This window comes from Notamacropus eugenii, chromosome 6 (genome assembly GCF_028372415.1).
Source record: "Notamacropus eugenii isolate mMacEug1 chromosome 6, mMacEug1.pri_v2, whole genome shotgun sequence".
Classification (NCBI taxonomy): Eukaryota; Metazoa; Chordata; class Mammalia; order Diprotodontia; family Macropodidae; genus Notamacropus; species Notamacropus eugenii.
Window position 1 is genome coordinate 95799919 of NC_092877.1, and position 13317 is coordinate 95813235.

General features: G+C 45.5%; 1 protein-coding gene across 1 annotated transcript; it reads right to left on the reverse strand.

The window, feature by feature from the left end:
* Nucleotides 1-3462: 3462 nt before the first annotated feature.
* Nucleotides 3463-8716, reverse strand: PHOX2B (paired like homeobox 2B). The gene is made up of 3 exons (XM_072620602.1): nucleotides 8236-8716; nucleotides 7096-7283; nucleotides 3463-5779 (listed from the first exon to the last, which is right to left on the reverse strand). The coding sequence occupies exons 1-3, from the start codon at nucleotides 8474-8476 to the stop codon at nucleotides 5264-5266; spliced, it is 945 nt and encodes a 314-aa protein (XP_072476703.1). The 5' UTR covers nucleotides 8477-8716; the 3' UTR covers nucleotides 3463-5263.
* Between the last annotated feature and the right edge of the window lie 4601 nt (nucleotides 8717-13317).

Below are 13317 nucleotides of genomic sequence, written 5' to 3' on the forward strand. Positions count from 1 at the left end.
ACAACTAACTAATTGGGCCTTCCTGGGCTCCATCTCAACAAGGGTGATCTTTTCTTTACCTGCTCTAGCTGAAGAGATCTATCTCTTCTATCTGATGTGGAAATAGCTTATGTTGCCCTAGAGAGTGCTTTCAAAAATCTCTTGGATGTGTCCCAGGGGTTCTTAAATTTGTACCTTTGATCACATGATGCCCTATGCCTAGAATGCCCTCAAATTTCATCATGACCTATTGAAATGTTACCCATCCTTCAAAGCCCAATACCACCTCCTCCATGAAGCCTTTAAAAATAACAACAGTCAACAACAATTACATAGTGTTTTACAGGTGCCATTTAATAGGATCCTCACAACAACAGGGCTATCATTAGGTTATTTGAAGAGACAAAGAAACTGAGGCTAAATAAAGCTAAAAAATTTGCCCAGAGTGACACAGCAAAGTAAATATCTGGAGAAGGATTTGAATCCAGCACTCCATCTACTGAACCCCCTCCCCTGGGTGCTTCTATATGACTTCTATCCAAAATTAACTTTCCTTCAATAGACTACAAATTGCACTTTGTATCTCTTTAACATACCCAGAATGTGCAATTTATATTTAAATATTTGTACATACACCTTATTTTCCTTGAGTTTAAGTTATACTCAAGGAAAACAGAAGTTTTATACCCATTTCCTTGAATATAAGTTCCTTGTGAGCAGGTACTATGTGCCATTTATCTTGGTAAAATGTGAGCTCCTATCAGGATATTCTGTACATGGTAGGTACTTATTAAATATTTTAATTGAATGTCTAAAAACCCAAGATGTCCACTGGCAAGAACCCAGGATGTCATTTCTCCTGGTTTCAATAATCTCCTGTTGTCTCAGTTATCAGCTCTCAGGAGCCACTCTCAGCCTTCCTGCAGCTAACCGTATTGATGAAGATTTGGCTTAGAGATAGCCCCCTGGCAGCAGATCATCCTGCTTTTGTGAAGTCACATGTGGTCCTGAAGTTGCCAGGAAAAAGGATGCCTTGATGAGCCAAAATGGAAATTTCAAAGGAGAAGAAAAGTGAAAGTGAGCTTGTTCACACTGTAAAAAGCTCCAGCAGATGATGGAGAGACACAATGTCCTGCCACTAGATTACACAATAGAAAATCATAGAATTTTAGAGCTAGAAGCACTTTGGAGAGTCTGAGATCCAAACAGCTCATTTGGCATTTGAGGACACTGCAGTCCAGTGAGATTGAGTCACTTACCCAAGGTGACACAGCTACAAAGCAGGGACTACAATCCAGGTCTCCTTTTTTCCCCTCCTTTTTTCCCCAATGAAATAGATTTACCACTATTCTACACTGCCTCTTGCCCAGTCAGGGCATTAGTTTTCATTTTAGTTATTAATTCCAAGTCTTGAACTAGGTCTTTGCTATGATGCTCAATAAAAAAAGTAGAAGAGACAGTGACTATAGGTAAATAAATCAGAATATTTCTTAGGGGAAAGGGGGAGAGAATATATCATATAAACATAAATTGCAATTCCCTGCCCAAGAGTATGTCTTTCTCATAACTGTAGTATAGAATTCTCTTGATTTTCTCATATGGCAAAGAAGATGCTTTTTAACAGCAAATTTTTCTTTAGCAACCTCCAAATTGAGGCAAAGAAGATTGGGAAAGAGGGCAGAAATGTCAAGGTCTGGTGGAGGTAAACTATGACCCTGGGACTTCTCAGAAACACTTGAGGCAGTTTCTAGTCATTCATGACCATCCACTAAGTGAAACCTTTTATTGACCATTTCTCAGTCCTTTCTTTCTCTTATTCCTCCTTCTTTTCCCCTTTTCCCAGATGCCAATTTCATTTGACCTGCTAGCAAAACCCATTCACTTCCTAATCCCCCTGGTGGCCCTCAGCACCTTTGGTCTGGGACGCCAGGGATACCTGAGCCTGGAACTTTCTTTTTTTGTCCATAAATTCCTTCCCTCTTTGCCTCTTCCTGACCCTCAAAGTTGTATTTATAGCCAAATGCTGGGGTCTGAGTGATCTGGGAGGCTCTGGAATTTCAGCCCAGAACAATTAATGCCATTGTCTATGGACAATGCTCTTCTTCTGGAGGGTTTACTGAGGGCATTTAAAGACTTTCCCCCCTTTTTGTTTTTGTTTGTTTTTTTTGTTTAATCCTTTCTGCAAAATTTAAGCACAAACTAGAGATATGAAAATTAAAGTTTGGGATTTTCAATGGAAACTTCCTTGATTGCATCAAATGGTTGTCATTATTATTATTTATTAAGACCAGGATCATGGCTAGAAGTGCGGGTACTAATTCTAAATAGAATTACATCATTTTCCAGACCCGAGATATTGGAGCCAAAGGAACTGATAGTGACCAGATCTCACAAACCCAGTTAGACCAGGAGAAGATTTGTACTTTTACCTCTTCCAGGCATGCTCCAATTACGGTAATTAGTCCCTTTTCACTTTTTTTTTTAAATGGTTAACCACTGGTTTCCTTTTTGAGTGGAATGTCAATGGACTGGTAGAAACCTGATCCTGGCTGGTGAGAAAACTAGGACTGGAATTTGTTTTTTTATTCCTACTCAGATGAAATCTTTTTGCCTCCATTCCTGGTCTTTTCCTTGTCTGTTCCTAGCACTAATCCAGTGATTCTCCATTTTATCTATTCTTTTCTCTATTGTTCTAGTCTTTGCCCATTACATATCCTTGGAGCAAAGAGTTTTTCCCATAGAACTCTCCTGACATTTTTCGAATGCATATTTGAAGGAAAGAAATTTAATTATTTTCCTTGTTACTCTTGGGTCTGTAGGTTTGGGAGATGCGGGAGGAACTCAAGAGAGAGGGCTCTCCTATTCCACATGTGCTTGTCTCCTGAAGGGTGCTGGGGATAGAATCAACTCTCTTTATTCATTGCCAAAGAGGCACCTGCTCTTTGGGCTACTGATGCTACAAAGTACCTCCAGTCTCCAAAGAATGAATATTTAGTGTCACACAGAGTGTAATAAAGAGCACATAAAAGATGTAAGCAGGCTATAACATATAACCAACCAATCATTCAGGTCTCCAGATAAGGAGAAACAAATGCCAAAGTATTAACAGGAATAATGTTGTTGTATGTATTATTTGTCCTTCATTACTTAATGATTGATTAGAAAAGACTAGCAGAATCCTGACTGCATACATCCTGATTACTTCTCCTGGCTGCTCTGTTTTTGAAATGAGAAATTGACAGAATCTCTGAACGTGTATGTAGGCACTAATGCATTTCTTCTGTGAGATAATGTATGTAAGGCACTTAGCAAACCTTCCAGCACATGTTATTATTATTTCTCTTATTACTACTCAGCTACTTTCAAACATTTTCTTCTTTCTTGCGTTAATCTATTTAAAAGTTTGTTGTTTTCAAAAAAGGCAGGACTCCACTGGTAGACTTGTTTTTGTTTTTATTATCAACAATCAAGTTAATGGTACACTCTTGGAAAACTATATGCACATGTAGAAATATTTCCCTTTTAAATAGAAGCATTCATTATAACCACATATAAATAAATCTGTAGCTCCTGAACATAACTTATGACAATTATGCTCACAAACATATTCCAACAGGAAGAAAAGAAATCAGACAAACATGCAACTGATAACAAAAATATATCCCATGGTCTCTCTAAAGCAAAGGAAGGGAACCCGTGAGAACTTTATTACTCCATAAAGACACGCCAAAGAGACTACAAGGAGGGAAAACATTATACGGTCAACTAGAGTAGACGATCTCGTACTGATATTAACACTATACAATTGAGTCACAGAAACACAGTTGTAGAAAGACACAGAAAAAGTTAAAGCATCGACATTCAACTAATATCTATATTTGTGCCTTTGAAAATAAAAATAAAAATCCCAACAGAGATGTAGGTCTAAACTGCATGAACACTGTAATAATAAATATACATCCCATCTACCATAAAGGATGTGAGTCCGGAGAGGGACATTCAAACAGGCTCTGCGACCTTGCGCACTGTTCCCTGCACGGTATATTTCTCTGCAGTCAGTTGCATGGACTGCAATAGAAAAAATCAAATCAAATCAGTGCTTTAAAAGTTCAGTAAAAGCTGGTGGAAGAGAAGAAAAAGGAGAAAAGGAGGAGGATTTGCGGGGAAAGGGAGAAAAAGAAGAAGAGAGAGACTGCAGAATAAGAAACATCCCCAGGGGAAAAATACTTTTGCTGATTTTACAGATGAAAAGGCCATTAAAAATCGTTTGTAGGGCAATCTTCGAGCACCAGAGGCCCGCCAAGATTCGGGATTTGGATCTGCTCGTTTTGAGTTTCTGTTTGTGACTCGAGAAGAAGTGTGACGGAGGTTACCGGAGACCCTGGACACGGTGCAGCCAGGCAGGGTAGCGTGGCAAATAGGCCAGGTGGCAGACAACCTGAGACCTTTGCAAGTCTCTGCTTAGGGAGTCCTCGCTGCGGCTGATCTCTTCGGAGGGGAGGACGCGGGGACTAGCGAAGGGATGGATGAAGTCAGCCAGATTCTCCCCCGCGAGAAGCAGGGGCCCGGCGAGGGTCAGCCCGCGCTATCCCAAGGGTCAGAATATACGGTTTTCCAAATCCTATGCTCCAGTCCAGTTCGGACGGTAGCCCGCCCCTCCCCGCCTAATTGTCGTCTTAGTTCTCCGTGATTCTCATCCCTCCTCGGACCCCCTTTTCTTTCCCATTATTTTTTTCCAGTAGTTTTGCTGTTTGTGAGTTTGCTGTTTTTTCGTTGTAGCGGGTGCATTTCTTTTTTGTGTGTGTGGGCTTTTGTCGTTGTCGGCTTTGTTTTGTTCGGTGTGTGTTTTTTGGGTTATTGTTTGTTTTTCAGTCACTCACTGAGTTGGTTCCAGCCCCCGTCTCTCCCTGTAACCCGCTCCGGCCACACAAATACACATCCATCCACGCCCCAACAGACACACACGGACACACAGACACAGCCCCCTGAGAGTCCCCGCAGCGCCGCTCCTCTCGCTCCTCCGGCCCCGCCCCGCAAACCCCCAGTCCCCTGGCAGGTGCGGGGCCAGGAAAGTTTTCTAGTTTTGTTTTGTGTTGGGGAAAGCGCGGGGAGGAGGCGGGGGAGAAGGGGGCGACGCCATTTCTCATAATTCTTATCGTGATCATTTTTGGCTCGGGGTGAAAGAGCCGCGGCAGCAGCAAACACAATAGCCCTGGGCCCGCCCACTCGCCCGCCAGACCCGTTGCTCGCCCGCTAGTTTTCGCAGCTGCCGCTGGGTCTCAGATCAGAACATGCTGCTCTTTACTAAGGCGGCTTTGGCGCCGTTGGGTCTCTGGAGGGAGGACAGGACGCTGGCGAAGGGGCCCCCGAGAGAATCTGGAATCGAAGTGATGGGGCCGGGCCCCGGGGCCCAGCCTTGTCCAGGTCCCCCGGCCGCAGCCAGGCCCCCGGCAGCCGCCGCGGCCGCCGCTGCCGCCGCAGCCGCCGCTGCAGCCGCCGCCGCCGCCGCGCCCCCCTTGCCAGGTTCGCCCCCCGGGCCTCCGGGCCCCGCCGCCCCCGGGGCACCTGCGGGGCTGGGGCCTCCTCCGCCTCCACCGCCGGCCCCACAGCTCGGGGCGGGGTTAGGGTTGGGCCCCGGGCCCCCAGTGCTGTCCGGGTCGGTGCTCTTGGCGTCTTTGCTCTCGTCGTCTCGAGACGCATCCGATTTTTTGCCGGACGAGCCGTTCTTGGCTGCGGCCGCTGCGGCCGCCGCCGCCCTCTCCTGCTTACGGAATTTGGCCCGGCGGTTCTGGAACCACACCTGGTAGCCAAGACAGCAAGGGGAGAAAGGACATAGAACAGAGGAAAATGAGAGAAAAGAAAACAAGGGGGAGGACAGACAGAGAGGGGGGGGGCGTGGAATGGGGTAGAATAGGTATAAGGAAGAGAAGGAATATAGAGAAAGATGATAGAGGGAGAAGAAAGGCAGGTTAGATGGATTCCTCTATTCCAGCTAAATTCCGCTACTGCCAGTGTATTGTCCCCCCTTCTCCCCCTCCCCCAGGATTGTTTGTTTCCTAGTTTCCAATCCTCTGCTTTGCCCCTCCCCTGGTGAGGCCTGGGAGACGTGTTTGTTTTTTTGGGGGGGGGGGGGAATGGGTTGGGAAGGGGGTAAAAAAAACTAAGAGAAAGCTGAAAATTTGGGGGAATGTGTCCACATTGGGTTGCCCTTACTTCAGGAAGGCTGGACAGAACTTTTCCAAAAAGCTTAGTATTCTGACCCTGGCCCCGTACTCCTAACGGTTAAAGACTAATCTCTGAAAGGAGCGGGGTTAGGTCTGGGTTCTACATCCTTCATTCTTCCAGACAGATAGAAGCACTCGCTGGAGGTAGGGACAGTACGCAGAGGCTAGGGACCCCACTGGTATCCTAACAGAAGCAAAGAGAATACGAGAAACCACACAGCAGAAACCCCAAAACATGTGCAAGTTTCTGGAAAGGGAGAGCTTCCATACGTCCTTCTGTGATTGAGCCTGTGGTAGCATGAATAAGGACTAAACGGTCTTTGAGTCAGAATCACTAGTAGACCTTGGTTTTCTTTCTCCGGTTTGGAAGAGGTCGGTAAGCCCTACCGGCATCTCGCCACTACCCGTAGAAGTGCATATGCATTACATGGTCAGACACTGAACCAGATAGTGGCACTTGTGGCTGTATAGAAATTCAAATGCATACACGTGTACGTCATACAGCCACGGATGTTTCTCCTCTCGGGTAGCTAACTTTGTAATGCAATGGAAATATATAGTTAGCTAAAGAAGAAGCGATAGATTTGATCTATGAGCAAATGCTCCCATTAAATAGTGAGCATTTGAACGCACACAATTCAATTTAATTCAACAAGCACTCACTAAGCTCCTACAATGCGCAAGGCCTTGTGGCAGCTTTATTTCCCTCAAGCTATAAACTTAGTTCAATGGAGGCATCCTTTTTTTTTTTTTTTTTGATGGACTGCCGATAAGACAATTGATGAGTCAGACTATGAGTACCGCTAATCTTGGGGGGAGCTGTAGTCTGGCCCTAAGGCCCGGAGAGTACCCTAGAGGTCCCTCTCGGGGTCCACGGTTGGCACCCACATACCTGCACTCGCGCTTCCGTGAGGTCGATCTTCAGAGCGAGTTCTTCTCTAGTATAGATGTCTGGATAATGTGTCTCCGCAAAGACCCTTTCGAGTTCCTTGAGTTGCGCGCTGGTGAACGTGGTGCGTATCCGCCGCTGCTTTCTCTTCTCATTGAGCCCGCCGTGATCCGTAAAGAGTTTGTAAGGAACTGGAGGAGAAGAATCGGACAGAAAAAATAAAGCGGGTGACCCGGGAAAGGGCCGCCTGGCCAGTCCGGGAAAGGGCCACCAGGCTGGTCCATTCCCAGACAGAAGATCTCGAATGTGAGGAACACGAGAAAGTGGAGAGGAGATTATCCCAGTACTCTGGAGAAAAACGTAGCCTGCTAGCAGTCCCGGGGAAGCAAGAGGGAGGGGTGGGCGAGGGAGACAATCAGCGGATTGGTTTTACTCGAGGCTGAGTGAAAAAATCTCCGGGCGTGCCGAGTTCCTTTCCAGGGTAAATGCGTTTGGGTGAATGCAAAGTGGCCGCCCACTGGAACCCCGTTGCCTGAAAGGCAAAGTGTCGAAGGCTGAGCCGGGGGAAAAATGAGGGAAAAAGGCAGAAAGCACTGGAGGAAGCAGGAGGCAGGATAGCAAGGAGACAACGAGGAGGAAACTAACACTTAAATGTTTCTCAGAACTTTTCAGCTCCAAGAAGTTGATCGTGTCCAGAAGTTGGGAGAAAGTGCTGCATAAATTTCCAAAAAAACAAAAACAAAAACAAAAAACAAAAACGAAACTAATAAAAATGACCAACCAAAGAAGTGCGATCCACTGTTGAGTTCTTTTTTTTAAGACACTGCCAGTAATGAGCTTTACTCTTTGTTATTTAATTATTTTCTAAGCTTTACGTCTCATCGCAAAGTAAATAAATTATGCCTATCATTTTGGCAGCTTAAGATAATTTTGTTGGCGGTTCGGGTGTGACTAGGATAGTGTAACCCTGTAAGTGAATTACCCCTCCCTGCAATCGCTTCTAACGTGATAAATTCTTTCATTTGTGTAAGCAAATTTCGTTTGGTAAATACTAAACACATTTCCATTTTCAAATGCAATCAAGGCTTCCTATATACCAGCAGAAAGGCGTCTTCCTAAGCTAAGAAAGCTGGAGGTCCTTACCTGCTGCGTATGGACTGCTCTGATGGTCCCTAAGAGTGCCGAGGCTGCAGGATCCTGGAGTGAGGGACGGGCAGCCCGAGGTGGCCCCAAAAGTGGTCCTTATAGGGTTATATTGGAAGCCACTGGCTTGACTGCAGGAACTGAAGTCAGCATAAGCTGAAGCCAGGCTCGAGGTGTCCATCCCAGCCATACAGGACTCGTAGGCAGAGGAATTGAGGTAAGAATATTCCATTTTATACATTGAAAAGGTTCTGGATGGCTCAGCCAAGTGGAAAAATGAAATAAAAGATGGATATGGAGAAGGTGCCTGTAGTGGGGAGATGTGCACAGCTCAACGCCTGCTTCGAAACTGGCCTCCTTACTACCAGCAGAGCCTAGTTTTATGAAAAAGCCTCCTATGAGATGCCTTGCCTGAGGTCTCTAGAGCATATAGTCCTCATAATAAACTTGGCTCTTTCCACTTGGACAATAGCAAAGCGGTTGGTCTTATTGCTGGCGCTTTTTACATGACAATAACTCATCAGTCTATTGGGCTGGCACTGGGGGACCGAGCTGTCCAACCTCCCTATCATTGATTCCTGCATCTCTAATTAGAATTTAATACCACACCATTACGTACCGAGCCCCTGATCCTCCCTTCTAACCAGCTCCTGCCCTTTAATTCAATCACACTACTTGGAAATAATGAAAGTTGGGTGACGATTCTCCCTGATCCAATTTCCCCGAGCTTTTAAGCCTTTTTAACTGATCATATACCTTAGGCATAAATTGAGATAGTGTGTGTGTTTTCCCCCCTTCTTTTTTTCCCCTCGGTTAGGGAGAAGAAACCTTGATGTCATAGAAAACCTGTTTTGTAGGAGCGTTACACGCTCAATTTAACAACAAGCCTACCCCCCGAAGTGCATGAAATGTTATAAAGGACTGGGACATTGGCAAGACTCAGGCACCCTGTAAAATAGAGTAAGTGGGCCAGTGGGGGGGTTTTATGTGAAGCAAGTGTTTCTTTAAAATACACCTGGTCAGAGAAAAAAGAAACATAAATTGCATTTTTTTTAAATCAAAGGCTAATCTGTTTTCCTAGGGATTGCGTTGACACTGTCGCTGCTACTTTTATTTACTTTTTATTTAAAGAAAGATTAAAATCGAGTAAATTCCCTAAATTTAAACATATGGATTCTAAATTGGTGAGCTTATCTGAGCTCTCTAATTTGTATTTTATTTACCTGTCTGCCTGTGTGTGTGAAATTTTCTGGCTGTTGGGCGATTTTAGGGGTAGAATTTCTGGGGGAGGGGAGAGTTTAATATACTATCGATAAACAGGAATGAAGTTTATCTAAAATGTGCCCCCTCTCCCTCTCTCTTTTCTTTTTCCTTCCCTTTCTTTTCATTCCTTCACTTCCATTCTTTTTCTTTTTCTTTCCCATTCACCTTTCATGTGGCAGCAAATTCGAACAGAGCAGGGGTGTCGGGATGGGAAAAGGCTGTCGGTGTCTCGTCCAATTCAGTTTCTGGGGTTGCCAGAAGGAAACAATGTTTGGCCCTTGGAATTCGTTCCCCTTGGGGCGGGGGGGGGGGGAAGTCTAAGCTAAGGCTCCCTCTAAGTTCCACCAAGTGCCCTATTCCTTGGGCTCTTGGATGTGCACACTGGAGGGGTAGGAAAGAAGAGAACCGTTAGTATTTGTAGACTTTGGTGGCTAATAATCTAAACTGAGGATAATTTTCATTTTGTTAGTCACTGGAAGAATAGGGGAAAATATTTCATTAAAGCCTTCCTCTCGGTGGACAAGACGGGGAACGCTCAGTTGAATCTCACTGTTGTACAAACAAACGCCGGATACTTTATATGATTTAAATCTGTAGATAATTAGTTTTATTACATTCATTACCCCCTTTATATGCTCTGTAACAAGTCAGTAATTAAAGTAACAAACTCATAAAGTCTTTACACGAGCATTTAGGCTTCCAGTGTTTGCCAAACGAAATGTTTTAATTCGATGCTAGTGAAGGGAAGTGAACAGACCAGGAAGCGGTTATTGCTTCCTCATCTTGACAACGTTTTGTGGCCCAATCGAAGGACTCGGAAGTGGCAATGGACTAAAACAATGTCAGGTTTGCCCCCTCCCCTCTTTCTTCCCTGTGCTAGACCTTTTCAGGTTAGCTTTAGGTGGTAACCACTAAGAGACCGAGGGAAGTGAGAAAAACGAGCTCTCGGGAGCCCGGGGAGAGAAAGCTTCTTAAGCAGCCAGTGAGGAGCCCGCGGATAGTTTTATGGGGAAGTCTGAGAGTTTTACTGCAGTTGCATGTTGTACGATGTGTATTTGATAAAGAACGGCCTTTGGTGGCCTGTGTACACTTTTTTTTTGTGCTCAGGCGAAATGAGGATAAATGTGAACAAGGTTTTACTGCAGCGGGAAACAAATTGCAGGGCTCTAAATGGTTTTTCTTTATGGTCACCAGACAAGAGGAGAAAAGCGACGCAAGCATCTGTCTTCAGTCCCCTAAACCTAAAGGCCAGCAAAGACGGATGTGAATCTAAGTGTTATTACAGAGGGGATTTGTCTTTATTTATCAGCGTGCTCATGAATATGAATACGCATTTGGGCCGGGGAGGTAACTATTCACCTCTGGAAACCACATATGGAATTCCCCTTATCCCTCAACCCCTCACCCCTTCCCACCCGGTACCCTTAGCACTGGGGAGGCTCCCTATGCACAAGGCTCCAATTGTCTAGTTCTTTCTCCCATCCCTCTGGAGTTTCGTTTCCTAGATTAAAAAATAATAATCATTCCCCATCACCCCAATTCCTGAATTTTCCTACGACAGGTAAATTGGTTTCGGGCAGGCTGGGAGAGAAAAGTAGATAATAAGGTTGAACTTCTCAACCTGGATAGATAAGCACCTTGCTCTCCGATTCCTGGCTTCAAGTTGATTTTGTTCTGTGTGCACCTGTATTGAGGGGGGGGGGGGGAGTGGAGCTAGTGAGCAGAGAAAAAAATCGGGAGAGACATGGAAGAAGAGGCAATAAGACAAGAGAGACAGACAGATATCGGAAGAGAGAGGAGTCAAACATTGGGGAAGGGTAATGAAAGAAGGGAATCGAAACAGATTGATATAGGGGTCTGTAGAGATAAAGAAGAGGGGGTGGCAAAAAAAGAAAGCAGAAATAAGGGATGCAAGGGGTCGCAGAGAGAAAAAGACAAACTGAAAGAATGTGTAAGAATTTGGAATGAGTAACAAAGACAGAAGTAGGCAAGGAACAGGGAGAAGTTACAGAGAGAGAGAGAGAGAGAGAGAGAGAGAGAGAGAGAGAGAGAGAGAGAGAGAGAGAGAGAGTTGGATTTGTGGTCTATGATAGGAAATAACAATGATAATCATTCTTCTGTGCCTCGATCGCCTCCGCCCAAATCAGTTTACTACCTATTGGCTTCCGCCTGAGGAGGGGGTAAGAACAAGGAACGTGAGTGATGTGCTCGGAGGAACTCCATTCCAAACCCTTATGGCGCCAGAGCACCTGTACATTCTGCCGACTGGCATTGCCCCAGCATTCTTATACTCTATGTTACCGAGGAGCTCTGGGCAATTCGGCTGTCTGTGTCTGTCAGTCAGTCAGTCTGTCTGTGTCTCTCAGGCGCCCACCCTAAGAACTGAAGATTGCGAGTGGGCTGGGGATGGGGGAATAGTGTGGCGCCTGGACGGGAGAGCTCTTGTGTCTCACGAGGTGGGATCGAAGCTCGGAGAGCGAGGAAAGAGTTGTTATTGTGATACTGTGATGGGGATGGGGAAAGGGCGGAGAGGGTAGGGAGAGGAAAGGTTGGGTAAAGTTGAAAACTTGCAGCAAAACACCTCCGAAGTCAAAGCCCTAATTTGCCAACATCCCACCCAAGGCACTTGAGGGTGACCCGGGTTTTCCGCTAAGCTAGGCTCCTGGAGGCGCGCGGGTCTCCACTATAGCCCTCCAGGCCCGTGCAGAGTCTCTCAGTGACTGCGGCCGGATCGTCTCTCCTCCTAGCTCTTCTCGCCCTAGCCCTTTCATGCTCAAGCTTGGTCTCCAGCGCTGGACCCGCTCCGGCTGCCCCTGCCCTCTCGCGGTGCCCCCTCTTGGCCCCTGCGATGCCCGGAGCTCAGAGGGGGCCAGCAGAGCCAGCCTGCAGGCCGACCTGACTTTGCCTTTCCATCCCATTCATTGAACGTAGAGCTGGATCTTTCAGAGCCTTAGCGTCACGGTTCGATGCGCAAATGCGCTTGACTTCATTTTCCCCTTTGAAAATGTGTAGGTTTATTTCCCAGTGTAATAACCTCCCCCTCGAGTCCCTCTTGCCCCTATCCCTCCGCCCCTCTTTTGTGGCCGGGTTTCTTCGTCGCCTCTGAAGATGAAAGGCGCTCGGGCCGGGCCAAGCCTGACAGCACCAGCCCCAACCCCCTGTTTTGTTCCAGTTGTGCTTTCTACACGCGAGCTCTCCCCTAAAAGTTGTACCAAATGGTTAATTTGATTATTCCAACTATAGACCAACTGCTTCAGCAGCCTCCACCACGCGTCTGGGAGGAAAAAAGAAACCATCTATAAGAAATAATCTAATAAACGTGAAGTGTAGAAAAACCCCTTCTGATTTTCAACCGGCACAAATAGAATTAGAGCTTCAGCATCCTTTTCCCAAACAGACCTTTTGTCTAGATCACAAATTCAGCCAACCAGCAATGTGTACAGTGGCTGCTATTTATTTTAATAGATAGGCGGGTGGGAAGCTAGATGGATAGATAGATAAATGGATAGATGGATAGATGGATGGAGAGATCCATCTTCATCTGACTGCCCTTTCTTAATATGTGTACACGGTTGATTTTTTTTCCTTGCCAATTTACTGAATCAATAAAGCAAAGGCAATGCAATGTGGAAAAAAAGTCATTTAAAACTCAAAACAAGGGAAGGGCAGCCGGGGATATCTACCATGAGAAAAAAAAATGTTTACATGCTATCCCGTACCAAAATGAAAAAGGTTGAAAGTTTAAAAGAAACTTTTCTTTCCTTTTCTTTGCCATTCATAGGAGGGTTTCTTTTTTCTTCTTCTTTTTTCCTTGAAAGT